This window comes from Eublepharis macularius, chromosome 17 (assembly GCF_028583425.1).
Source record: "Eublepharis macularius isolate TG4126 chromosome 17, MPM_Emac_v1.0, whole genome shotgun sequence".
Lineage (NCBI taxonomy): Eukaryota > Metazoa > Chordata > Lepidosauria > Squamata > Eublepharidae > Eublepharis > Eublepharis macularius.
In genome coordinates, this window is record NC_072806.1 from 38,361,596 (window position 1) to 38,385,835 (window position 24,240).

The 24,240-nt window shown below is 46.7% G+C and overlaps 1 protein-coding gene across 2 annotated transcripts in view; it reads right to left on the bottom strand.

Annotated features, from left to right (window-relative positions):
- NF1 (neurofibromin 1) overlaps positions 1 to 24,240 on the bottom strand; it is a 290,705-nt gene that overhangs the window by 40,439 nt on the left and 226,026 nt on the right. For both annotated transcript variants that reach the window (XM_055001104.1, XM_055001103.1), the window contains 12 exons: positions 20,977 to 21,191; positions 16,743 to 16,804; positions 16,487 to 16,601; positions 13,691 to 13,792; positions 12,715 to 12,855; positions 9,839 to 9,965; positions 7,877 to 8,008; positions 6,319 to 6,454; positions 5,824 to 5,981; positions 4,552 to 4,674; positions 3,925 to 4,052; positions 2,348 to 2,448 (listed from right to left, as the gene is read on the bottom strand). In XM_055001104.1, the coding sequence (XP_054857079.1) occupies positions 2,348 to 2,448; positions 3,925 to 4,052; positions 4,552 to 4,674; positions 5,824 to 5,981; positions 6,319 to 6,454; positions 7,877 to 8,008; positions 9,839 to 9,965; positions 12,715 to 12,855; positions 13,691 to 13,792; positions 16,487 to 16,601; positions 16,743 to 16,804; positions 20,977 to 21,191 (1,540 nt within the window). The remainder of the gene's footprint in view (positions 1 to 2,347; positions 2,449 to 3,924; positions 4,053 to 4,551; positions 4,675 to 5,823; positions 5,982 to 6,318; positions 6,455 to 7,876; positions 8,009 to 9,838; positions 9,966 to 12,714; positions 12,856 to 13,690; positions 13,793 to 16,486; positions 16,602 to 16,742; positions 16,805 to 20,976; positions 21,192 to 24,240) is intronic.

The following is a 24,240-nucleotide window of genomic DNA, read 5'->3' on the forward strand; positions in this document are numbered from 1 at the left end:
TGCCATCGGACCCCTGTTTCATTCTGCTGCTAAAGATTAACCTGTGCGGAATTACCACCCACAGTATCCTAAGCAGGACCTTCTGAAAAGAGATTAAGGTGTGTGTGTGGGGGGGGGGGGCGGCTCATGGGAAAAGTGCTCCCTAAGGCATTCTGGACTGCAAGGCAAATGAAAGCCTTTGAAGAGTCTAAATTGTACATGGAAACACACTGGCAGTCAACAGAGCAGTTTTAACACTGAAGTAGAATCAAAGAACTGCAACGGATACCAAGGATCATCTAGTTCACCCCCCTGCACAATGCAGGAAATGAACAACTACCCTGCCCCCACCCCACTAACTACTCTAGGGACCCCTGCTCAATGCCCAGAGGAAAGCAAAAAACCTCCAGGATCCCTGGCCAATCTGGTCTGGAGGAGAATTCCTTCCTGATCCCGAAGTGGTGATCAGCATTATCCCGGCCACATCAGAGCCAAGCGCCTAACCCTTCCTGCCCTCCATCTCACAATCTGCCTAAATTCATACTGAGCCCTAGAATCAGCAGTGCTGACAGGTGGCCATCTAGTGTCTGCTTAAAAACTTCAAAAGAAGAGAGGCTGTCACCTCCCGAGGAAGCCTGTTCCACTGAGGAACTGCTCTAACTGCCTGGAAGTTCCTCCTAATGTTTAGTTGAAACTCTTTTGGTTTAACTCTAATCCGTTGGTTCTGGTCCAGCTCTCTGGAGCAAGAGAAAACAACTCTTCTGTTTGTTCCCGTCAAAAAATAACAGGATTTTGAACTCCTTGAAGATCACAGGCAATTTTCAGTGCGATGCATTTTCAGCAGTGCCTGCACCCAGCCCCTCCCCCCGACCGTAATACACACGCTGCGTAGATCAGAAGAGATCTCATGCAACACGGAAATTTTAGGTTCTGCTTAAAGTGAAAGATTCTTGGCTAGGACTTGCAGTTATTTATCACTTCCATATTTTGCTGTGGAGCGCACAAAGATAAAGTTGAACAGAATGCAGGCTTCTGAAAATGCAGGCTTCTGAAAATAAATTCTTATTCAAATGATTTATCAGCTTATACTTTTTTTAAAAAAGAGAGAAAGCTAAGGCTGTAGATCCTTATTGCCTGGGGGGGGGGAACACGCTTGGTCTGGGAGAAAAAACACGCTTGAGGACCTACTTTTTCACAGCCCTACAGTGCTCTTTTTTATTGCAAACCACCAGCAGTTTGACTGCAAACTTACACTAAACTTTAATTGCTAATGCTCAAATGTTTTTAACTTGGCATGGCTCTTCAAAACAATTACATGGAATCCTTGCTTCATTCATCCAGTTTTGAGTAAATGGTTACTCATTTCCCATTGCCCTTGCTAGAAACAGTGCCTCCAGACTCAATGGCAACGAGCAAGGAATACTGAAAAGGTTGCAGTAAAGGAGAGAACTCTAGCCAATTGTTTTAGCCTGGGAGAATAAAAAAAGTCACTACACTGAATTTTGGAATCATATTCCTGTTCCTCTGTGTTCCATTACTCTGTGCTGCTGAGAGGGAAATAAAATTCAATTTAAATGCTAAATTAACAAGGGGCCTTCAAAAGAAAGGTCTAATTTTCAGTGTATTTCTACCAGTCAGCCAGTGACAAACAGCTGGAACGACCACGAGTTTGTTAATTGCACAGCTGGCTTTGTACCAAGCTGTCCACAGCTAGTGGGAATACCAGTGCTGGACAGCTCCCTGACTAAAAGTGTTTGCCCGTTCTAGGATACCAAGGAGTGTGTTTAGCCTATCACTAAGGTAAAGGTAAAGATAGTCCCCTGTGCAAGCACCGAGTCATTACTGACCCATGGGGGGACGTCGCATGCCGACATTTTCTTGGCAGACTTTTTGTTACGGGGTGGTTTGCCATTGCCTTCCCCAGTCATCTACACTTTACCCCCAGGGAACTGGGTACTCATTTTACCAACCTCGGAAGGATGGAAGGCTGAGTCAACCTTGAGCCGGCTACCTGAACCCAGCTTCCGCCGGGATCGAACTTAGGTCGTGAGCAGAGCTTGGGCTGCAGTACTACAGCTTACCACTCTGAGCCACGGGGCTCTGATGCCTATCACTAGCCAGCTATTAATGGTTGTCTCACACATCGCATCCTGTTGCCAACTGTTCCCTGATATGCCTACTTGTGTTACACCTGGGCTTCCAAATATTCATGTGAAATATTCATTCCTTTACCTTTTAAAGGTATACTTACAATCTTCTGGGTGTAGCCCTAAATCACTAAAGCACAAAGAAAGGTGCTATATACTTTATGGATAAGCATTTTTTTTTTTGCAAAAAGTAACTTAGTTATGAGAAGTTGGATACTTACACGACTGGAAAGACCTTTGGAAAAACAACACTGGCTTCTGCTAAATACTCATACAATATTCTCTGGTCAAACTCATCTGCAGTGTATTTTACTAGGGTTGCCTGCCGGAAAAAAGCATGCCGAAAAAAGTATGGTAAGGGAGAAGAAACCAACACATCATTTTTATTTTAGAAATGGTGTTTTCCTGCTGAAAGATACTGATGAGAGCAACAAGAATAACTGGATTACATATCTCCATTCAACATTAGACTTTGATAGACCAGTTCTTTGCAGGGGGTGGGGGAGGGGGGAGAGCTGCAACTGTGTTTTGCCACAAAAGGCAACAATGAATGTTGTGGCACCTTCAAGTTCTCTTGTGGCAGAAGCTGACAAAGTGGGCTCTGAGTCTATGAAAGCTTCTGGAGGGATACATCTGTCAATCCATCAGTCCCTTCTTTAGTGGGATAGTCCTGCCTGATTCTGGTGTTGCTGTGAAACAGATAAACCTCGGCCAGCACAATATTGAGGCAGAATGCCCCCCTCCCACTTCTGAAGCAGCCACTCAGAAATGACAGGACCCTTCGACTGGGCCTTGCCTGCGCCAGACCCTGGAAGGGTCCAAACTGGCTCCAGCTTTGAGCACCTTGGTCCCTTTGCCAGTTCCAGCAGGGTGTGTACATGTGCATCAGGGATGCTGCCCCATTCACTTTCTCAACTGTCCACTTCCTAATCCATCATGTTTTCGTTGGTGCTAGACATCTTTGCCTTTTAACGCGATCTGTAGGTAAGCAAACATGGCAGGATGGCCTCTTTTAAAAGGACTCCTGCTTGCACGCACGGAGTCGCATTGTTTAAAAAAAAAACAGTAGCTCAGGCTAAAAAACCGGCCACGGCTTAAGTGGTGAGGAGGGGCAGGATACTAATGGGTTCAGCATTCCACACTGGGCCTCCCCACAAGACTCCTGCCAGGCCTTAATTCAGCCTCCTGTTTCACCCAGTATCGCGAGCCCCCTGTGCTGCGGCGCTTGGTTAGGACTTGTATTCCAGAATTCCAGTCTCTCTGATGCCACCACCTGCTTTTTATCACCTGTCTTCATGCTGTGGAAAGGAGAGCCCTGACCTACTGTTGTGACGTTGCTCCTTAGGGCCAAACCAGACACAAAATGCATGAACAGATCCCCCTCAATATCTTTATGACTTCAAACTTCAGCCATGTAGTGCCCTAATTTGACAGGAACAGTAGTACACAGATGAAGTGGGGGGGGGGATTCTTCCCTATATAACATTTTTGTGATTTGAATTCTGTCCTCACACAGCTGTGCTCTCCACCAGGGGCAGGGGGCAAACATACCGGTCAAGGGCAAGGTCAAACACCAACCCTGTATACGTGACTCAGATCACAAAAAGAGTGTGGAAGAGGGGTCATTACATCCTGTTGGAGCTCCAGTCCAAATGAGGGCCCCAAATAGCTGCAGTTGCAAATTTCAACTAAAAATTCACAGATCACGCTTTCTGACAATTAGATTGGCCATTACAGAGTGCTGCCTTAGAAGTCTGCAAGAAATACGGTACATGGTGATGCAAGATAACATTCTTACAAGGACAGTAAGCAACAGGGCTTGGATTTTGGGATCAGTGAGGACTTCTTCATCCAGGAGGACATTCGATTCAGAGACTGACACTTTCCGGAGGTGTGGATGCTGCTGTGGAGATATCCTTTGTGTTTCTGCAGGAAAGAAGTTATCATTATTTATGAGGACAAGAATACTGATCTATTTACTGTGCTGTCAAAATGAAACCTTATGCTACTACAATGAAAGGCTATCTTGTGAGAACACCTGTGAAGGGCTACCACAGAGATGGCCATGGAATAATGGTCATGGAAACAGATTAGACAGGTTCACAGAGGCTAGGTCTGTTAACGGCCCTGGTGACTAAAGGGGACCTCCGCATGCAGAGGCAGCCAACCTCGAATCCCTGTGCCAGGAGGCAACATCAGGGGAAGGCCTCAGCCTCTATGCCTTGTCTGTTGGCCCCCCAGAGTAACTGGTTGGCCACTGTGTGAGACGGGATGCTGGACTAGACGGTCCGACCCAGCAGGGCTCTTCTTACGTTCTCATCAATGCCAGAATGAATCTGGAGGCCAAAGGTGTTTTTTTCCTCATGACGATAACCTCCTCATATGCCTGTAAAATACACACCAAGTAATAAGCTTTGGTTCTTACCCATTTCGTAATCATTTTCTGCTACCCGTCTCATCTTCGGAGGTGTGGTGATCCCTGATTCTATTTCCTGTCTTTTGGGGGCCTTAGTATCTGATATCAAATGGTCAAAACTCTTCCTTGTACCTATGAAAATAAAACCAAAGTACAACAAATCGTGATGCGGGAAATGAAAGCAGCAAAGCAGTGACCATTCTGTAGCCCATCCAAACAACCGAGGCTGCCCGTGCTCGTGGCTGAAAAGCTAGTCCCTTCACCCAAGGCAACCTGGCAAAGACCCCAGAGAGGGTTTCCCTTCCTCCGCAGCAGGCAGGCAAAGCTGTGAAAGAAGATCCTGGTGGCCTACGCAGAACGGTGGGCTGAATTCAGTGTTTCCTACAAAAGCAGCAGGATCACAACCAAGACAGACAAAAAACCAGACAGGACATCTGCTAAGTGTCAATTTCAGCTTTGCTCATTTCCTGCAAATCTTAAATCGTGGCAGATTCATTAACAGAAAAAGAAGGAGATGCAAGATGGATTTTCTGGTGTGGGCAATGACTGAGCCAATGTGAGATGGCGGTCTGACTAGAAATGATAAAACCTGGGTTCAAATCCACATTCAAGAGGCATCATGACATGGCGGTTGGACTAGCAGTCTGTACAGGACCCTTCCAGGAGCTGCCTGAATGCTTCGAGAGTAGGAGCAGGTGTGGCCATGTGTCTCCCAAATGTCCCCAGTCATGGGCAGAATGTGCACCTGGACGCTTTCTCCTCATGTAGGCGCAGTGCTCATGAGCCAGCGATAGCGAGGAGGCAGGAGGTAGGGCCAAAGAGCTTGGGCTCGCTGCTGCACATGCAGTCAATGTGCAGAGAGGTTGATTGTCAAGGGCTAGTGTCAGTTTAGGGCCTGAGAGACCCAAGTTCCAATCTCCACTTTGTCATGTAAGCTCACTGGGTGACCCTGGGTCAGTCACTCTCTGCCTAACCTACCTTACAGGGTGGGCGCTGGGAAGATAAAAGAGAGGAGGGGAAAATGAGGTCATCAGCCACTTTGGGTTCCACACTGGGGAGAAAAGCCCTGCGTGAACATCTCCTAGTTCACCTTGAGCCAGCCATCCTTTTTCAGCCTAATATACCTCTCAAGTCTGGTGGGAGGAGACAATGGGCGGGAGGGGGTCACTGACGCCACCCGGACGTGCCTCGGAGGAACATGTTACCAGAGGACTGCGCTGTAAGCGCTCTCAGGGCGATGCTTTCGCAGCTAAGAGAGGGAGGAGGGAACTTCCCACTGACCCAGCAGTTTTTTAGTGTTGGCTTGAGAAGGCTGCCCCATATCCAGGCTCATGGACTTCCTGGTGCGCGGACTGATCTGTCCCGCGGTCGGGTAGCTGGCGGCGAGATGCCTGTCGGAGCCCTTGGGAGAAGCCCACGGCTGGTTTTCCCTTAGTGTCCTGAAAGGGAGGAGAAACCCCGTGAGCACAAAGCCCGGTGGCAGACCGGCACCGTCCCCGGCCACTCCCTCCATGCAGGCAGTCCGTCCTTGAGTCGCCCCGTGCCACATGCCCAGGGAGTGATTAGCCAGGCCCCTCCTGTAGCCTCAGAACTGGGAAGGAGGGCAGCTCCCTGGCAGGGACCAGGAGTGTTCAGCAGCCTGGCTTCTTCGTGACAAGATGCCACCCCAGAACCAGCCCGAGCTCAGATGCTGAGTTCCTTAGCTATGATTCTGAGCCAGGTGCACCCTCCTGTCGGGACTGCGGCCAAATCCTGTAGCAGAAAAGGCCCACTGACCTATAGCTGGCATCGCTGTGGTGGATGGGACATGTATCCATAGGAACGTTTTCCACGGAAACGTCCGTCAGGAGAAGGGATTTCCTGTGCTTCAGGCTGCACCGGCTTCGGACCTCCTCGGACACAGTCAGCAAAGCTAAAAGGAGAAGGGCGCTCAGAGTGAATTCTCGTCTGGACCGTTTGTTCCCAAGCCCTAATGTCAATTTTTGAAACACTCTGTGTACATAGGCAGGGCGGTATGTATTTATTCTGCAAGTAAACAGTGCAAGCCCAGGAGGAGCTGAGATATGCAAAAACACTGTGAGAATCAAAACCATTTTTAAAAATAAAACCAGGCATCTAGTAATTCCAGGTCCAATGGAAGGCTTGAACTCAGAAGCTAAGGGGAGGGGCCAGGGGGGTGGAGTGGGGCTTCCGGTGGATGCCGGATCGATCTCTGGCGTCCCCTGCTGAAGAAGCATGGGCAGAGGGGAAAAGACCTTTCTGGGCCTGAGACCCCGGACAGCCACCGCCAGTCGAAGTAGGGCGATTCCGAGCTAGATTAGCCAATGGCCAGCTCTGGACAGGCTCATGAGCTCATGGGATGGGATTTCCTTGCACCACAAAGCATTTGGCTCCTACTAGTAGAAGCAAAAATTATGCAAAATAAAAAAACCCACACTGTGTTTGCTTACTTTGTTTAATTTACATGTTGCGCAATTCTGCACAGAATATATAGGCGTAGTTGGTTTTCCTCTTTTCTCCCCCCCGCCCCCGCTAAAGGAAATACCTTTGGTCTTGGCTTGTGTAGGGATACTCAAAGTGGAAAAAGAAAAAATATATTTTTTTTAAAGTTTACCTCTCACTAAAAGAATGATAAAAAGAAATACTAGCGGAAAGGGAAAGAGATCAAAACCTCCCTCCTTCACAATGAATCCTCCCTCCCTCTAGAATGTATTTATTTTATTTTATTTATGTCGTTTATAGTCCGTCTTCCTCACTGAGACTCAAAGAGATTACACAGTATGAAATTAGTAAAGACAATTTCAAGTACATTTCCATAAAAAAATGCCATAGGGTAAATAAACACAATTTTACAAAGACATAGCATTATTAAGAATCCAATATAGAATTGAAGAATGCTGAAACGGAATATAAGCAATTCTAGGGCTGACATTAGACCGCACAAAGCACAAGTAGCTCATAGGAGCACATATTTAAGAAAACACGTAGTACGTGAGGCAACAGAGCGTTCAAGTCGGCGGTCCTTAACTCATTAGCGAAGCATCTGGGAGCCCCTCCCTATAATACAAAAGCCTTTTTGAATAATTTGGCCACACAATTCCCCATTTTTTCTGGACCTTTAATCTTTAGGTATGCATTAGCAGAAAGAGTTAATTTCTGGAACAGCCAAGGAAAAATAAAAATAAAGTGTCCCGCACAGTGTAAGAAAAATAGGCAGCCAGATCCTGAAATGGGTCACAACCGCTTTCTCTCTGGCTTCTTGTTTTACATTTTGCTATAAACAGAAATATTCACTTCTGAGTTTGCTACGAGCCCAATACGTTTGGTTTTTTACCTGCAAGGTAAGCCACACTCTGGGTATTCACCTCAAACTTGTCACAGTTCCTGTGCTTATTAACCAGCGACAGAAGCGTGTGTAGAATCCGTACAGTCCTGGCTACGATGATTGGAGAAGGATGCCGATACCCTGAAGGAACAAAATGACACTGAGTAGTTGCAAAGCTGCTGGCAAAGAAAGGCAAGCAGTGAAAACATCGACAAGGAAAGAAAAGCTCTGAAATGGACAATGCATTTGGGAGCCTTTCATGAGAACAAGGACAGGCTTGGAAACAGGGACTGAGCGTTCAATGAGGTTACAGTCTAACGAAGGGCGTGCTGAGGCACTGGATGGAAGGAATCCCATTTTGGATTTGCAAGTGCTTATAGGTAGTTGTTTTATTGTATATGGCCACTGGCCTTCACAATATCAAAACACTCTCAAATAACAGAATCATACATTATCAAAATAGTCAGGGAATTAAACACTTCAGAACCACATAAAACACCCTGCTAAAAGACTTTAAAATTAACAAAACCTTCTAAGACCAATCACATCGAGTCAAAGATTAATTCCTTTGCTCTAATCTTCCAAGTGCTTATATGCAAAGCCCAGTCTGTAACTGCAACCAAACAAGGTGGTACCGAGTGGGCTGTACAGACTACCAGTGTGTATATAGGAAGGATGTGCGTGCCGTTTTTCAGTGTTCTCGCTTATAAAAGATATCCTCACAAATGTAAAATAAAACAAAAACAAAAAAACTCAACCTAACACATCAAGAATAGTTCTAGCTCAGCCCATTCCCTACTGTATCACCTTTCTACTAGCAGGGCGGGTTTTTCCCCAGCAAGGAAAAATAAAAAAAATCCTCCACTGTATACCAGAATAGTACATAGTCCATTCTACCAGCTTCACTGTGGTGCTCTGATAGATCAGGCTTTCAAAGTGTCTAGTCAAATCCTAGCAGTTCCCTTCTAGCAGTGCTTCCACAAAGTATTTATAGCAGAATTCATGCTATTCATGATTTCCCATGCCTCACAATTTGAGACCAAAGTTCCCGTTTTATGTTTTAAAGAGCTCCTTCTGAAGTATTGGAGATCTTATGGAATCTCTCTCCTTCCCACATTGTTCTGGTAAGAATTCAACTCTCAGTTAAAAGTTCTTGGCATTACTTTTAAAGACTACAAGGGTCTGGGCATGTGCATCCCAAGGCCAGCCAATTCCTGCATCACCCACTCATAAGGCCCTGCTCTGTGCACCACTGACTTTGGAAGTGAGGTGGACGGTGAGCAGAGATGGGGCTTTTTCAGTGATGGTACCCTTGGCTGTGGAAAGTCCTTCCTATAGGAACCCGTCTTGGGGCCAAACCTTGATAACATTCAGATGATAATCAAAGACATTTTTATCTGCTGAGGCCTTTTCGTTAATATTACGGTAACCAGATGACCCAGAGAAACTACATTTATTGCTGAAATCTTTTATGACGTTTTGTTCATTTTTACTGAAATGGTTGCTGATGATTTGCTGGTCATGTTTTATCGTAATTTTAAACTCAGCTTACTGTACTTGCCGTTTTAGATTTTTCTGGGCAGTTTTGCTGCTTCAGTTTTCTGCAGCTGCTTTTAAAATCTTGCTTTTTATTAACTGTATGCATTTTAGTGTAAGCACCCAATACCCACTGTGAGGCACCTTGGGCAGCTGCAAACTCCATGAGAAGCAAACTAACACCGAAGCCTGAAAAGGCCCTCCGGCCCTCCACGCTATCAAAGCAGCCTGGGAAGCTGGCGCACTGGAGCAGGCCCCACTCTGCAGAGGCCGTGATGGGGGGGGGGGCTCTGAGGTGCACTGGCAGGAGGAGGGGAAACTTGAACAGGCGCTCCTGCCGATGGTCTTTTTGGCAGATCAAGGCAGTCTACCTGGCAAAGAACCTGGGTGTCCAAACTAAGCTGGTTACAAAACAAACAAACAAAGCCTTCCTACCTTTGAGCAGATGTCCCACAAGTGCAAAGTTGAAGTTGGAGTTGAAATTGAGTCCCACGAAGTGGTCCATCTGCTTGCAGTGCCACTCCAGTGGCCTCCTGATCTCCATGAAGACTTCTTCTGGGCTCTGTTGGAAACCCAAAAGGCAAAAATGCAATGGGCCGAGGGAAAAGTCGCCACTAGCTCATGCTGGAATCCGTGACAAATTTGCTCACAGCAGGTAAGTCATAAGGACGTAAGAGGAGTCCTGCATTCTGACAGGCATTCTGTTTCTAACAGTGGCCAACCAGATGTCCTCAGAAGGTCCACAAACAGGGTAGGAAGACCAAAGCCCTGCCATGTCCTGGGTTCAAGGGTACACTGGCTTGGAACACAGAGTCTATTTAATAACCATAATGAATATTGCTGGACGTATCCTCCATGTCTTCGTCTGATTCCCTTTTAGAGCAGTATATGTGAGCAAATATCCTAACATCTTGTGGCAGTGAGTCCCACAAGTTTACTTCTTCATACTGTATGGTTCTTTTTTCTGTGTTTAAAGCTACTGCCCATCAGTGTTGTTGAGAATCTCAAATTCTATTATGATGGAAGGAAAAAAAAGGTTTTTCTTTCCCCCATCATAATTTTATAAATCTCTATTATGTCCCTCTCATCTCACTGGTCTTTTTTTCTAAACTGAAAAGGCTCAAAAATCTTCAGCCTTTCTTTGTAGAGGTGAAGATGCCAGCGGGTGGCACCTCCACATAGCTGTAAAGATACTGTGTTTAAACGTACGCTCATACTCTTTATTTTTATACTGGAGGGTGTAATTCCATCTAAGAAGCCCAGAATAGTTTGTATGAGGTCATCTGACTTGATCCTTTACACCAAGCTCTATGGGGTTGGTTAGGCTTGGTGGGACCGAGACCAGGTTGCCCATTGAGCTTCATGGCTGAGCAGGAATTTGAATCAGGGGCTCGCTAGTTGAAGCCTGACACTCAACTCTACATGGGGCTGGCCCTTTGCTGGGTTAAGGCTGAAATCCACACCTCCAAGTAAGAAAAAGCAACTTCCAATGCACCCCCTCTAGAGCTTTATTTATTTATTCACACCCCGCTTTTCCTCACAATGAGGATCCAAAGCAGCTCACAAGATCCTCTACTTTATTCTCACAACCAACACCTTGTGAGGCAAGGGCAGGCGGAGAGTGACTGGCCCAAGATCACCCCGCAAGCGTCCACATGCCGTATCTGCCTGTCTGCCATGAATGTATGCTGTGTTCTGTGCTGGTCCTCTGAGGGCATGAGAAGTTTCTTGCAGATGTTAAGGCGGTAGGTTATCTCTCAAGTATTTACCTTCTCTTTCCCCGCTGATTCCAGAAGTGTCCTTGAAGGCTGGCTGCGGCCAGCTCGAAATGTATTGTTCTTGGCAACTGAGATGATTTCATTCTTTGTTCTGTCTTGTCTAAACCTAGCTCTTCCCTGGCAACCTCTCTGGCTCTTTCGCGCCCAAAACTTTAACAGCCCTTATCCTGATGGCAGGAACGTTCCCTATAACTAACATCACAAACTCCATTTATGTCACTTCTGCCAATTCAGCTGTCTGAGCACCTTGAACTTGATGGATCTCTAATAAAGTTACTTCAACCAATACACCTGTGTTGTTTGCTGTGGAGAACTTGGGGATTCTACCTGCCAAGGACTGACACCACAGCATGATAGGGATTCATACCTGGACCTCTCCAGATCCTACTCAGAGACTCTAATCACTATACCAGCCTATTAAGAAGAAAAACACCTGTGAAGAGGGAAGGTGGATATGGCTGGGATTAGATACAATGCCACATCTCTTCTTGGGTGCTCTCTCCTTTACTGATGCAGCTGGAGTTAATTCATGCCTTCCAGTTTAGCTCAAACCATCTTTTGCATCCACATTAGAAAATGCAGCTTGTGTTTTCCATCCAAATCGGGAGAACAAACTAGTTTCAAGCCATGGCTTACAGTTCTGGTTCGGAGGAAAAATGTAAATCAGCATTTGGAAATTCAGGTGGAACACCAAATAATGGCTTGATCTAAACTATGTAGAAATCATTGACTCCAGTGGCATGTGTTAGGGAGTCGGGGGAACACATGAGCACAGAATGCATCCACGCATCACCAAACCAAGGCTTGGCATTACATCTGAACAAATCTTGCTACCAGTAGGAGCCCATGAACACTTCACAGCTCACACTATCATGGGGCACAAAAAACGAACTAGTGATTGCAGCAGAGCTGCCCCTGGGGTCTGGTGTTCTAAAACCTTTCAGGGAAAGAGCAAGATTTGAATTCAGTAGCACCTGAAAGACTGACTCTTAAGGTGCCACTGGACTCAAATCTTGCTCTTCTACTGCAGACCAACACAACTACCCACTGGGAACTTTCAGAGAAAGGAGGCTTAAGGTCCCTTCTTGTAGTTCCTTGTCCATCAATGATTACTTTTGGCCTACAACAAAACTAGAAACATTTCTAGACATATTACATAGATTTATGACAGAGTTATTTGAAACATCTCTGTGATGATAAAAAAGCTGGAGAGGAAAAAAATATATTTCTTCCATCTCAGAGCTTTTTAATGCAGCTTTGACCTTCAACGCCTAAGCCATTGTTTGATAAGCCAGGCTGTTTTTCAAACCACAGATGGGCAAGGCTAGCTGTTGGCTACCAGCCCAGGGGGTGAGCTAAGGGCAGAGGATGTGGCACCTTGCTTCGCAGGTCTGGGACTGGTCAGCGCTTGGACGGGAGGTCTCCTGAGAATGCCGTATATGCTGCCTTGAGTCTCATGATGGAAGAAAGGCAGGAGAGAACAGTAAGGAAACCAATACATACTCCAAGTGTCCTTGTAGGTGGCTCGCTTACTTTGTCGTTGAACACTCGAAGGTTGTCCAAGGTGTGGAGGTTTTGTTCAAGGAGAGCTGTCCCTGCTGAATACAGATTGACTTCGTCCAGCTGCAGAACAGCCATGGCCACCCAAAAGAGAGCCTTGTGCAGAGGCGAGTCCTGGACAGAAAAGGTTCCCCAGATTTAAATGCAAAACTCTCAGTGGCACCTTGCACACTGGGTGTATTCTGCATCAAAATAAACTGGTCTACACATACAGGAGACGGAAAATGCAGGGAAAGCAAATCGCATTGTTAGAATGGTCCCATGTCTGAAACTCCCTGAAAACAGAAAAGTAGCTCACCAACAAGAAATGTTCTAGCCCATTCCACGATACGCTAGCTCTCCATTAGCAAGGAGCGTGTTACCATTTGTGGACGTTACTCCCATGTTTCTGCCCTTCTGGTAGTCTAAACCTCCACAGGACCTTTCTACTCCAGTCTACTGTGTGTGTAGATCAGACCAGACCACAATCCCAAAAGCCTTGGAAGATCCCCATTCCATCATCAAGGGACCTTCACCTATATCAGAGTCAGCGTTCCCTGCTAAATTAGGTGTGGTTGTTTGTGTTGAGTCCTGCAGATCCATTCAGCTGGTGAAGGTGGAAAGCAAGACAGCACGAATTCACAAGTGAAAATGTCCGAAAGAATGAGGTTGGTATCCAAGATTTAGATGTCAAACGGGCTCAGGAACCACAGTTCTGCTTGGAGACACTAACTGCTTTATGGTATTTGGTTCCCAGGATGCTTAGTAAATTGCATCCCCCCAAATATGTAAACAGCAGTAGTTTAACATTCCTGTTGGGCTGAAAAGATGCTTAGAGGAAAGACATACGAGAAGATCCAAGCTCCAGGCATAAAGCCGTCTTGTTGAATAAATGTACACACACAGGGGAAGAAAGTCATCCTCTCTCTGTCCAAGGCACTGGGAAAGAGGCAGTTTGAGGCATGATTACCTTATTGAGAAGAGGCTGCAGCTTGGTTAGTGCAATGACGGTGGCTTCTATTAGAACCTGGCTGTTGTAGTTGTCTGGGCCCTTCAAGCAGCTCTCGAGACCCTGTGGGTGACCAAAGGACAAGAGGCAGTTGCCCCAAATCATTTCTTATGTTTGGAAGCACAAGTGCAAATTTTGAACCTTTTAACAAAGATTAATTGCACCTTCTCTATTAAGATGGTGGTTCTCCAGCATTAGCAACCCGTTCTGATTACACCAGTGTTATATGCTGGTCTGAAGTAGAACAGGAGGATTTGATCAGGTGGCACCTTAGAGGCCAACAAGACTTTCAGGGTATAAGCTTATGAGAGTCAAAGCCTGGTATCTGAAGAAGGGAGCTTTGACTTTCAAAAGCTTACACCCCGGAAATATTGTTGGTCTCCAGGGTGCCACTGGACTCAAATCCTACACGTTTTATGGACCCTTAAGCCCTCCTTCACCGGTGCATGCCATGTGCCGGACTCAAAGTGCACATGGCAAGCTGCATACATCCCAAGGAGGCTTCCACACTAAGAACAATACAACGAGATCTAAATCTTCTAAACTTTAAATGTAAGTTTAAAGTTTAGGTGGCAGGGGTTGCCAGGAGTGCCTTTTACCAGCTTCAGCTGTTCGGCCAGCTGCAGCCCTTTCGGCAGGAAAGCTCTTGCCACCTAGTACCCACCCTGGTCACATCTAGAGTGGACTACTGCAATGTGCTCTGCGTGGGGCTGCCCTTGAAGACTGTCTTGAAGGTTTAGATGGTACAGAATGCTGCAACCAAAACGCTGACTGGCGTGGGTTGTGGGGACCATCTCGCTACAGTCTTGTTCCATCTGCACGGGCTTCCAATTTGTTTTCTGGCCCAATTCAAGCTGCTGATACTGACCTTTAAAAGTCCTATACAGCTTGGGACCAGCATATATTAAGGACTGCCTTCTCCTATATGTACCTGCCCATCCCCCCTGGTAATCTTCAGAGGTCCTGCTTTGGGTGTTCCCACCCTATGAGGCTAGATGGGTGGCAACCTCAGATAAGACCTTCTCAGTTGTGATATTAAAACTTTGCAACTCCTTCCCAAGGGAGATTTGTCTTTCCCCTTTATTGCTATCTTCCACCAGCTGATGAAGTCTTTTTTGTTTTGTATGGCATAACCCCAGTAATTGTTACTGACTGTCCTCCTGTTCTTTGTGTAGCTGTACTTATTGATCTGTTTTTATACTATTTTAAATGTTCGAGTCCAGTTGCACCTTAGAGACCAACTATATTTCCAGGGTATGAACTTTTAAAAATCAAAGCTCCCTTCATCAGAAACAAGGAGTGGAAACAAGTAGGAGTCTTTATAATGCCCTTTATAATCCAGGCAGAGGATGGGGAGGGGTATTGCAAATTAGTGTCAGGAAGCTAGCTATAATACATATTGTAATTAGCTTGATAGAGCAAGTGTGTGAAGTGCAGAAACTTAGCATCTGTAGTGCAAGATTCAACCCTGAGGGGTCCTTTGTTCCAAACTTGCAAAGAAGCTCCATTTCAGCAATTTCGTGTGATAATTCTCCTTTGAAGTTTCTCTGTTTGAGAACTGCAACTTTTAAGTCAGCAATGGAATATCCTGGAAGATTAAAATGTTCGCCCACTGATTTCTGAATTTTTTTTGGTCAGATCTATGTTCATTTATTCTTTTGTGTAGGGACTGACCTGTTTGTCCAATGCAGACAAACAATGTACACAATGGAAGGGCTTTGCTGACAACTGATGGCAGATATAACACAGAAAGATGAACAAGCAAATAAACCTGAAATTATAGAACTGCTGCTGTTAAGTCCAGTGATGGTGTTGTCAGAATAATATGAGGACAGAGTAGGCATTTTGTTTTATTGCAAGCCCTGGTTCCAGAGTCCCTGTCCATGTTGGGAAGTGCATTATTGTAAGTGAGGAGTTGTTTAAGATTGAGGGGCTGTCTGTGGGTAAGAAAAGGTTTGCCTCCCAAAGCCCACAAGAAATGAGTATCATGGTCCAGCACAGGTTGCCGGTCATTAATGATGAATTGAACTGGTTGGAGCTGGGAATTGTATCTGACTACCAGCGGTGCTCTGTAGTTGTTTTGTTTGGGCTTATCTTGCAGCAGGTTATCCTTTGGTATTATTTTGGCTTTGCTGATCTGTATTCTTACCACATCCGGTACTGTAATTCTAGAAATCTGTTGTAGATCCCACAGGTGAGAATCTCTGCCACAGGGGCTGGAGCAGATGGGGCGGCCACACAGAGCTTGGCTGTAGACAATGGACTGCTCGGGGTGTTTATGATGGTTACTGGAGGCACGTAGCTATCACCCCTGCTCTATCAAGCCAATTACAACATGTACTATAGCTAGTTACCTGACACTTTAATTTCCTGACAGTCTGCCTGGATTATAAAGACTCCTATCTTTTTCCACCTCTTATATCTGACGAAGGGAGTTGTGATTCTTGAATGCTCACACCCTGGAAATATAGTTGGTCTCTAAGGTGCAGCTGGACTAGAAGTCTTGCTTGTCCCCTGCAGACCAACACAGCTACCCACCTGAAACTATTTTAAATGTTATTTTACATTTAAATTTAAAATATTTAATATGTTGTTTTAAATTGTTTCTTACTCTTTTAATGTTTGCTGCCTTGGGGACCCTGTTTCGGATGGAAAGGCAGCATACAAATGTTTTAAATATATAAATAAGTAATTAAAACTCTTGGGCTTGTAAGCAGCCCTCCAAGAGAGCTGCAGAGATACACCAAGATGACGCACCTTGCTAAGGATCCGGATGATTTGCTTTATCTGCCCATGTGACACACGCTTGCTTATGCAGCCAAAGACGACCAGGGCCCTCGGCTGGAGGGAGGGGTTATACTGGAACGCAAACCTGCAGGAGGAGGAGGGGGCACACCTGCATTAACCACATGCCCGATGGAAGAAGGCCGCCAACACAAGGAGCAGCGAGAAGGTGGAATTAAAGAAATGGCAGGTACAACACAGAGGAAGGACCGGAAGCAACGTCACCTACTTCTGAGCCAGCTCCGTCCACTGGTCCAGCCACTTGCAAGTTGGGATATCTCTCATGCATGCCTACAGGGAAAATACCCAAAAGCAACGTTGTCTGAGCATGCGACATTCATGTAAAAACGTTACTGCCTGTAAGATACGGACCTACTTTTAAAAAATACTTTCAAGTATCCAACATATACAGTAAACCTATGCATATTGTGGCTCCTCATATTCTCCTATTTCAGTCATTGATAGGCACAGGGCTGGCCTCAGGGCTTGGTATTACCAAGCAGCTGGTTGCCTTCCCCTGAGGAAACTCACTTTCTGCCTACCTTCATATACAACAACTAACATTATAACAACTAACTTCAGCCACAGAACAACTTTTGCTCCCAGTCTCTCAGAACAGCATAGGCTGCCTGCAGTATTTTGTGCAACGTCCTTATGCAGGACACTAGCTCTCCATATTTGTTATGTATCTATTTTAAACCTCAAGATTTCTTTCTTGTACAAAATTTTATCCACAGACCCAGAACAGCAGGGAACTGCCCATTATATGACTCTGTCTTGATGTTAGATAGGCCAAAGGTCTACCTATCTTTTAAAAATATATATTTTGTTATAATTTTGTTTTATACAGCTGTCGTCATGTAAACTATAACATGGTGCTTTACTGTCGGCATGAATCCATTTCAAAGTGGATTTTAGAATGGCAGAAAAACAGTACAATTTTAAATTAGGATATGATAACAAGGACATCCCGGGCCAGGCCAGCCTGATCTTGTCAGATCTCAGAAGCTGAACAGGGTCAGCCTTCGTTAGTAATTGGATGGGAGACCCCCAACAAAGACCAGGGTTGCAGAGGCAGGCCACGGCAAACCACCTCCGTTAAGTCTTTGGCCTTGAAAACCCCAGCAGGGGTCGCCACGAGTCAGCTATGACTTGAGGCACTCTCCACCACAATGACGACATTACAGCCATAGTGGTTAGTGCTGGACAAGCAGCTGGAAGACCCAGGTTTGAATCCTGACTCTGCCAAAGAAGCTTGTTGGGTGACCTGGGCCAGTCACACATTCTCCATTTAACTTACCTCAAAGGGTTGATGTAGAGATAAATGGCGGAGAGGCGAATTATGTACACCACCTTCAGTCGCCATTGGGGAGAAAGGTGGAGTATAAATAAAGTAAGTAAGCAAATAATCCTCCCATGCGCCTCTCGGTTTTGTTTTCTGTGACTCTCCAGAGTCCAAAAGCAAAGGCTTCTGCCACTGGAGATTCGTTTGCACGGCAGGTACCAGGGATCGAACCGAGGACATTCTGCATACAAAGCAGGTGCTCTGCCCCTGTGCTATGAACTAGCAGCCACCTTATTTTATCAGCATAGGCCGAACAGCCATAAATTTGTGCAGTGAGTGACTAGCAGTAATGGGGTCATTTATTATAAATAGAAAGGCTGGATACAAACGTTCTAAAACAAACATAAAGAATAGATATTGCCATTGAGCCAAAACATACACCCAGATCCAGTGGGCCCTGTTGCTAAAACAGCAATCTGACATGTCCCCAGACCTTGAGCTTTCCTTGGAAACTCATTCCAAGGAGTAAACAGAAACAGCCGTAGTGAGAACCGACATGGCGGCTTCTGGCTTTGTGTTTGGCAGCCAGGAGCAGATGCCTCCACTCCATTCCACGGCTGCTTGACTTAAGGCTAGTTGTTCGTATGAGTATGAAAACCACACACACTGTCATATATGCCTCCTGCATATCTGCCAGGAATGAATATGGGCTCTGCCTCTGGTCCCTGAGAGTACGGGAAGTTCTTTATTGCTATAATGCCAGTAGGTTATCTCGCAAATGTTTACTTTCTCTTTCTCGCTCTGCTGAGCCAGTGTCCTTGACTGCCTGCTGAAACTGCCTCAAAATGTATCCTTCTTGAGAACCAAAGATAAGCTCATCTTTCTCACTCTCTACTCTAAAACAATGTCTCACTCCAAACCTCCCCTCCCCGTTAACGGTCCTGTTTCCCAAAGGCGGGAACATTCCCTATAACTAACATTGCTAGCCCCACCTACGTCACTTCTGCCAATTCCACTGTCTGAGCACCTTGTACTGAAGGGATCTCTAATAAAGTTACTTCAACTGGAACACCTGTGTGTTAACTGTGGAGAACTTGGGGATTTCACTGCCAGGGACTGACACACTGATGCATAAAGAATATGCATTTTGCGGCCAATACATAACTGGCAGAGTGGTCATACATTGAAAGAAGTATCCACTCTCTTATCTGCTCTGCTTCTGGATCAGTCTGTGAAGGGTATGTATTTCTGGGGAGTTTCTTCTCAACACAAAGGCCAGGAGAACCGCAAATGCCACAAACCTGAGTAGGGAGTGTGTCATGGGCCAGTCTGGGCTCACTGAAAGTGAGGACCCCTCAAAAGGAGAGGAGCCTCGTGTAGCCAGCCCTGACTCAGCTGAAGCTGGTGATCAGGAAGAACAGCTGCTGGCTAATCAGAGTTCACAGCCAGCAGCTGAGCCAGCTCCAACACCACCGACACCCTCCAGCTCCAACACCACCGGTGAAGCCCAGCCACCAGTTGCCCAAAGTCCTCAGCCAGCAGCTGAGTCAGAGACACCACTGCCCTCCAGTTCCATCGCCGTGGGTGAAGTACAGCCAAATTCGCCCAGACCTCCAGCCTCACCCAGAGAGTGCCGCAGTCAAAAGCAGCATGTGGAGCTGCAGGAGAGGCGGCATAGTGCATGCTTCCTGGCCAGACTCCAGCTGCTTGTTGAGAGCGATGAGGAGTGAGCACAGGATAGCTCCCAAGCAGTTGGCTGCAAGCCCAGCCTGTCTATAAAACCCAGCTACAGAAGTCCAAGAGGTGTGGAAGCAACACCTCGGAATCCTGCTCTGAAGGCAACCACTCTGCTGAATCTTGCCTTGCTGTGTGACCCCTGGACTGTGCCTTGACCTAGTATCTGGATCGCCCTTACTCTGACTGGTCACTGACCTATGGACCTCCTGACTTGGCTTTCGGATTCTGGACTTCAGACTTCGTACTCACTCCTGGCTTTGGACTTGTACTCTGACCTCAGACTGGACTTGGACAACTCTGCTTGGGCTGTCCTAGCCCATGACAGAGTGTGACATCTCCTCAGCCCCTTCTCATTCTAACTGCCAGAGTCAGCTATCTATGGCAAGTATTCTGTGGCAGACATCCCCCAACACCGTAACTCAGAAGTCCTTGCCAGCTTCCCAACTGGTCCTGGGGCAGATTCTTCCAGGTGGGGCTTGCTCTTTATCAAAGGGGCACCAACGGACATCAATGAAGGGTGCACTGGGGGTGCTGGCCCTCCAGCATGGCCTTCTGCCATGGCAGCCAAGTACAGACCAAGGGAATCTGCTAGTTTGATCTGTGTAGAAGATCTGCAGCCAGAAGGTGACCACTCATGGGACTGAAACCAACTTTAATGAAACATATTTGTAAGCCTACTTGACAACCTACATGCTGGAAAAGCAGGATATAAATCTGTGAAAACAACAGATAAAAATATTCTGAAGACCTCACCTGCAAGACAGAACAAGATTTGCCTAGAAATGTTAAGTGAAAATTTTTATTAATCAAGATGATCTATTTGTTGATTAAAGGTAACTAGAGGCATCAAAACCTACAGCTTAACTCACACAAAGGATCAAAGATGACCTTCCATTCTGTGTGAGCAAAAGACTCTTTCTGTGAGAGGAAGGGCATCTTCTGGATCCAAACCACGGTAAAAAAGCGATGTCAAATATTCTCTTAGTAGCAACCCAGCCCGTTGTGTAAACGACAGGCTTGGTAGGGGCGCAGCAGGCTTCTCCATCGAGACCACCGCAATGATGGAGAAGGCCAGTGCAGCGGACCTCCCTGCCGCCACCGTGGCCGCTGCAGTGCCTCTGGAGGGCCACACCAGTGCACCAGGCCTCCCCACCACCTCTGTGGCCACTCCTTCTCCAGCTTTCTCTGTCACCATGTTGCCAGTGACTCACTGCTCCTGCACCAGGATAAAAAGTGAGTTGTCAGCAACACAACTTGCTTTTTATATATTAGAGATTCCCTAAGAAATAGTATGCATAAGAACCGGAAAACACAGATAAATATTACCTTAATTTTCGGCATCAATTCCCTAATTAGAAAATCACCTCATCTATCAGTTAAAACTCAGGGCTGTCAATAGAATTCACACTCACAGGTTCATGATTCACATCACTGGTCATACCTCCATAATCTCTAGCAGCGCTTCTGTAACCGTTTCCAAAGAGGTCAGTGCAAAAGTCTCCCTCTCATAGGAGCCAGGAGAGAATGACCGGTCTCGATAGCTGGATCGGAACGCTATGACTGCTGCTGACTTCACTTTGCTAATTCCAAACAGCAAATAGAACTTGGGGAGCGAGAACTCCGTCAAGCTCAGTCGCAACACTTGTTTGGTCTCCTCTGTTAAAAGACATAAAAGCATACACTTTAACTCTCATTCAACTGTTTAACAGATTCAAATTAAACCATAACAGACTCCGCTGTAAACTCAAAAGTAGACTTTTCAGAATGGCATGTTTTAGGACAGATTCAGAAATAGCCCCCACCCTTTAGCACTAAAGATCTGTCCACCACCCTACATATGAGCCAGGGCTTGAAAAGCAGTATTTTATCATCGCCATCTGAAGAGAAGCTGTATTGTGTAAAGTTGTATTAATGTTTTTTGTATTTAATGTTTTTTGTATACTGTTTTATCTGTTTTTAACTGTATTTATGTAAACTGAAATGTTGTACTCCGCCCTGAGCCCACCTGGCAGGGAGGGCGGACTAATAATGTATTTAAATAAATAAATAATAACAGACATACTAGTAATGTCCAATTCTAGTAAACTATTCTGCGTTTAACCTCCACACACAAACCCCTTAACATTACAGATCATTTTCAGCCCCTAGTTATCTTTTCGGGATACATTCAAAGACGAAGAAGAAAAAAGAAAGAAATTGGACAGCTGAAGAGAAAAATTCTACTGGTTATGGAAAAATGAATCCAACGTACAGTATGAAAACCCATGTGGAAAAAAGCACACACGTGATGCAGGGCACTCCGTGATTTACATGAGAGCCCCACGGCCCACAAGCCTCTATGTATTGTAGACAGAAACCGCACGGGAAGCCTCCCAAAGCAACCCTTCAGGCCCACGGAAGGAGAGGCCGCTCTAGCCGTTCAAAATCATCGCATACTGGAGAATATTATGGTCTGCACACAAGAGACCTGCCCACAGAAGGCACTACTTGTATTCTCTTGGGCAGAGAGACAACAGTCACAGCCGATTCTCATAGAATCATAGAGTTGGAAGGGGCCATACAGACCTCCTAGTCCAACCCCCTGCCCCGTGCAGGATCAGCCTAAAGCATCTCTGACAAGTATTCATCCAGCCTCCTCTTGAAAACTGCCAGTGAGGGGGAGCTCACCACCTCCCTAGGCAGCTGATTCCACTTTTGAACTACTCTGACCGTGAAAAAGTTTTCCCTAATATCCAGCCGGTACCTTTGTGCATGTAGTTTTAGCCCACTGCTTTGGGTCCTACCCTCTGCTGCCAACTGGAACAGCTCCCTGCCCTCCTCCAAATGACAGCCTTTCAAATATTTAAAGAGAGCAATCATGTCCCCCCTCAACCTCCTCTTCTCCAAACTAAACATTCCCAAGGCCCTCAGTCTCCAGACCCCTGATCATCCTCGTCGCTCTCCTCTGCACCCTCTCGATTTTGGCCACATCCTTTTTGAAGATTCTAGGCAGTAATGGGTTGATGCAACCTCTGCAGCAAGGAGCTGGGTTCTCTCAGGGCTGCTTTAAGCATACGTTGTGAGTGTGACCAGGCCTGCAGCGCCCATGGAGGCAGTGCTGGCAGCCGCCTCGAGCGCTGAACTCTGAAGGAGGTGCTGTGCCGGCCCCCGACTCCCCCCCCTCGGGCCCAGAAGCAGCCTGCGTCCCCGCCTGCCCCTCTGTCCCTTTGCTGCCGCCGCCTGCCTTGGCTTGGCTCCTGGCGAGCCGGGTGCCCAGGCTGCGTGGCAGCAAGCAGGAAGGTGAGTGGGGAAGCGGGCCACCCCCCTGCCCCTTCGCCGCCGCCGCTTGGCTCAGGTGAGGGAGATGCTCCTGCATGATGACATCACCAGTGACGCCATCGCGCAGGGCTGGAGTGCGCACAAGTCGCCCCCTCCTGCCCCGGGAGCTCCACGACCACGTTATGCCGCTGCCCCTCCCAATCACCAAGAATACTGAAAGCAGGCTGGAAAAACTGGAAAAGGTCTAATTTTGGAGATGTATTTAAAATTCATCATTTTTAAGCCTACAATATCAAGCTGGTTAGTGGGGGGGGGGGGCAAGTAGGTATCTTGCCTCAGGCGCCAGAAACCCTGGCGCCGGCCCTGAGTGGGACTCAAACAATGTCTTTCATGTTTGTGTTCAAAGAATGCGATGACTGCCAAAATATGCAACATGGCTGCAATAGAACTGGCCCCAATTCCCAGATGGCCTCTTCAGACCCCTCCAGAAGAGGCGAGAAAAAGAACGATCGATTTGTGGAGGATTCCCACATCCACGTTTCCAGGTCACATCCAAAGAGAAGAGAGGCTTGTGCTGACTCCACTGAAGGCATGACGTGCCCACCCCTTCTGGAGACACGACCCAGAAATACGAGATGGCTCCAGTCCCACCTCCTTGTTGCCGCTGGCCAGTCGTGACTGTCCCAGCAGGCTGTCAGAGCCGGAAGAGAAGCCACCTCAAGTTACCCCTTGCAACTCACGAGGCCACCAAGGAAAAGACTGCAGTGGGAAGAAGGAGAGGCCACTGCCAGCAGCCCCGCCTGCAGCTGGAGCTCTCCCTGCCCCTCGGCCAGCTGCACAAACAGCTTTGCAGAGGAAGCCAGAGCCCCGCCTCCCGTCATGAAGCCAGGAGACTACCCAGGCTCCCCTGGGTCCCATCTTCCTCCTTCCCTCTATTACCCGCCCTTCTGGAGCACAGGGTGGCCTGGCCTGGGAGCCGGCTGCTCTGCCCGTCAGTGGAACAGCACTGCCTCCTCTTAGGGAGACTGCTTCTCTCACATAACGGGAGAAATGGTTTACATTTCCTTTCCCATCCTCCCTGCTTTCAACAGCCTTTTCATTGTTTAGCCACAAAACAATTTGCTTTTGAAACTGCAATAATACAACATTATTTTTTATTACACACGTTTTACAGTCTGAGCTGGGAAGCTGATTTTGCCTCCCCCCTGCACGTTTGGGAGACTGCTCTTGCCATTCTTTAGGCATCATTCTTAGAATTCAAGTGCCACATTGAAAAGCTCACTATGAAAACAAAGCATGTTTGCCATCCAAGCCTGACAAATGGACTTTTACACTGAGATTACAAAGAAACGAATGGGGGAGGGAATCAACCGCAGAAGCAGATTGAGAGATCAAAGCATGGCCAGCAAAAACGTGACTGCAAGACCTAATTGCTACCTTGACATTA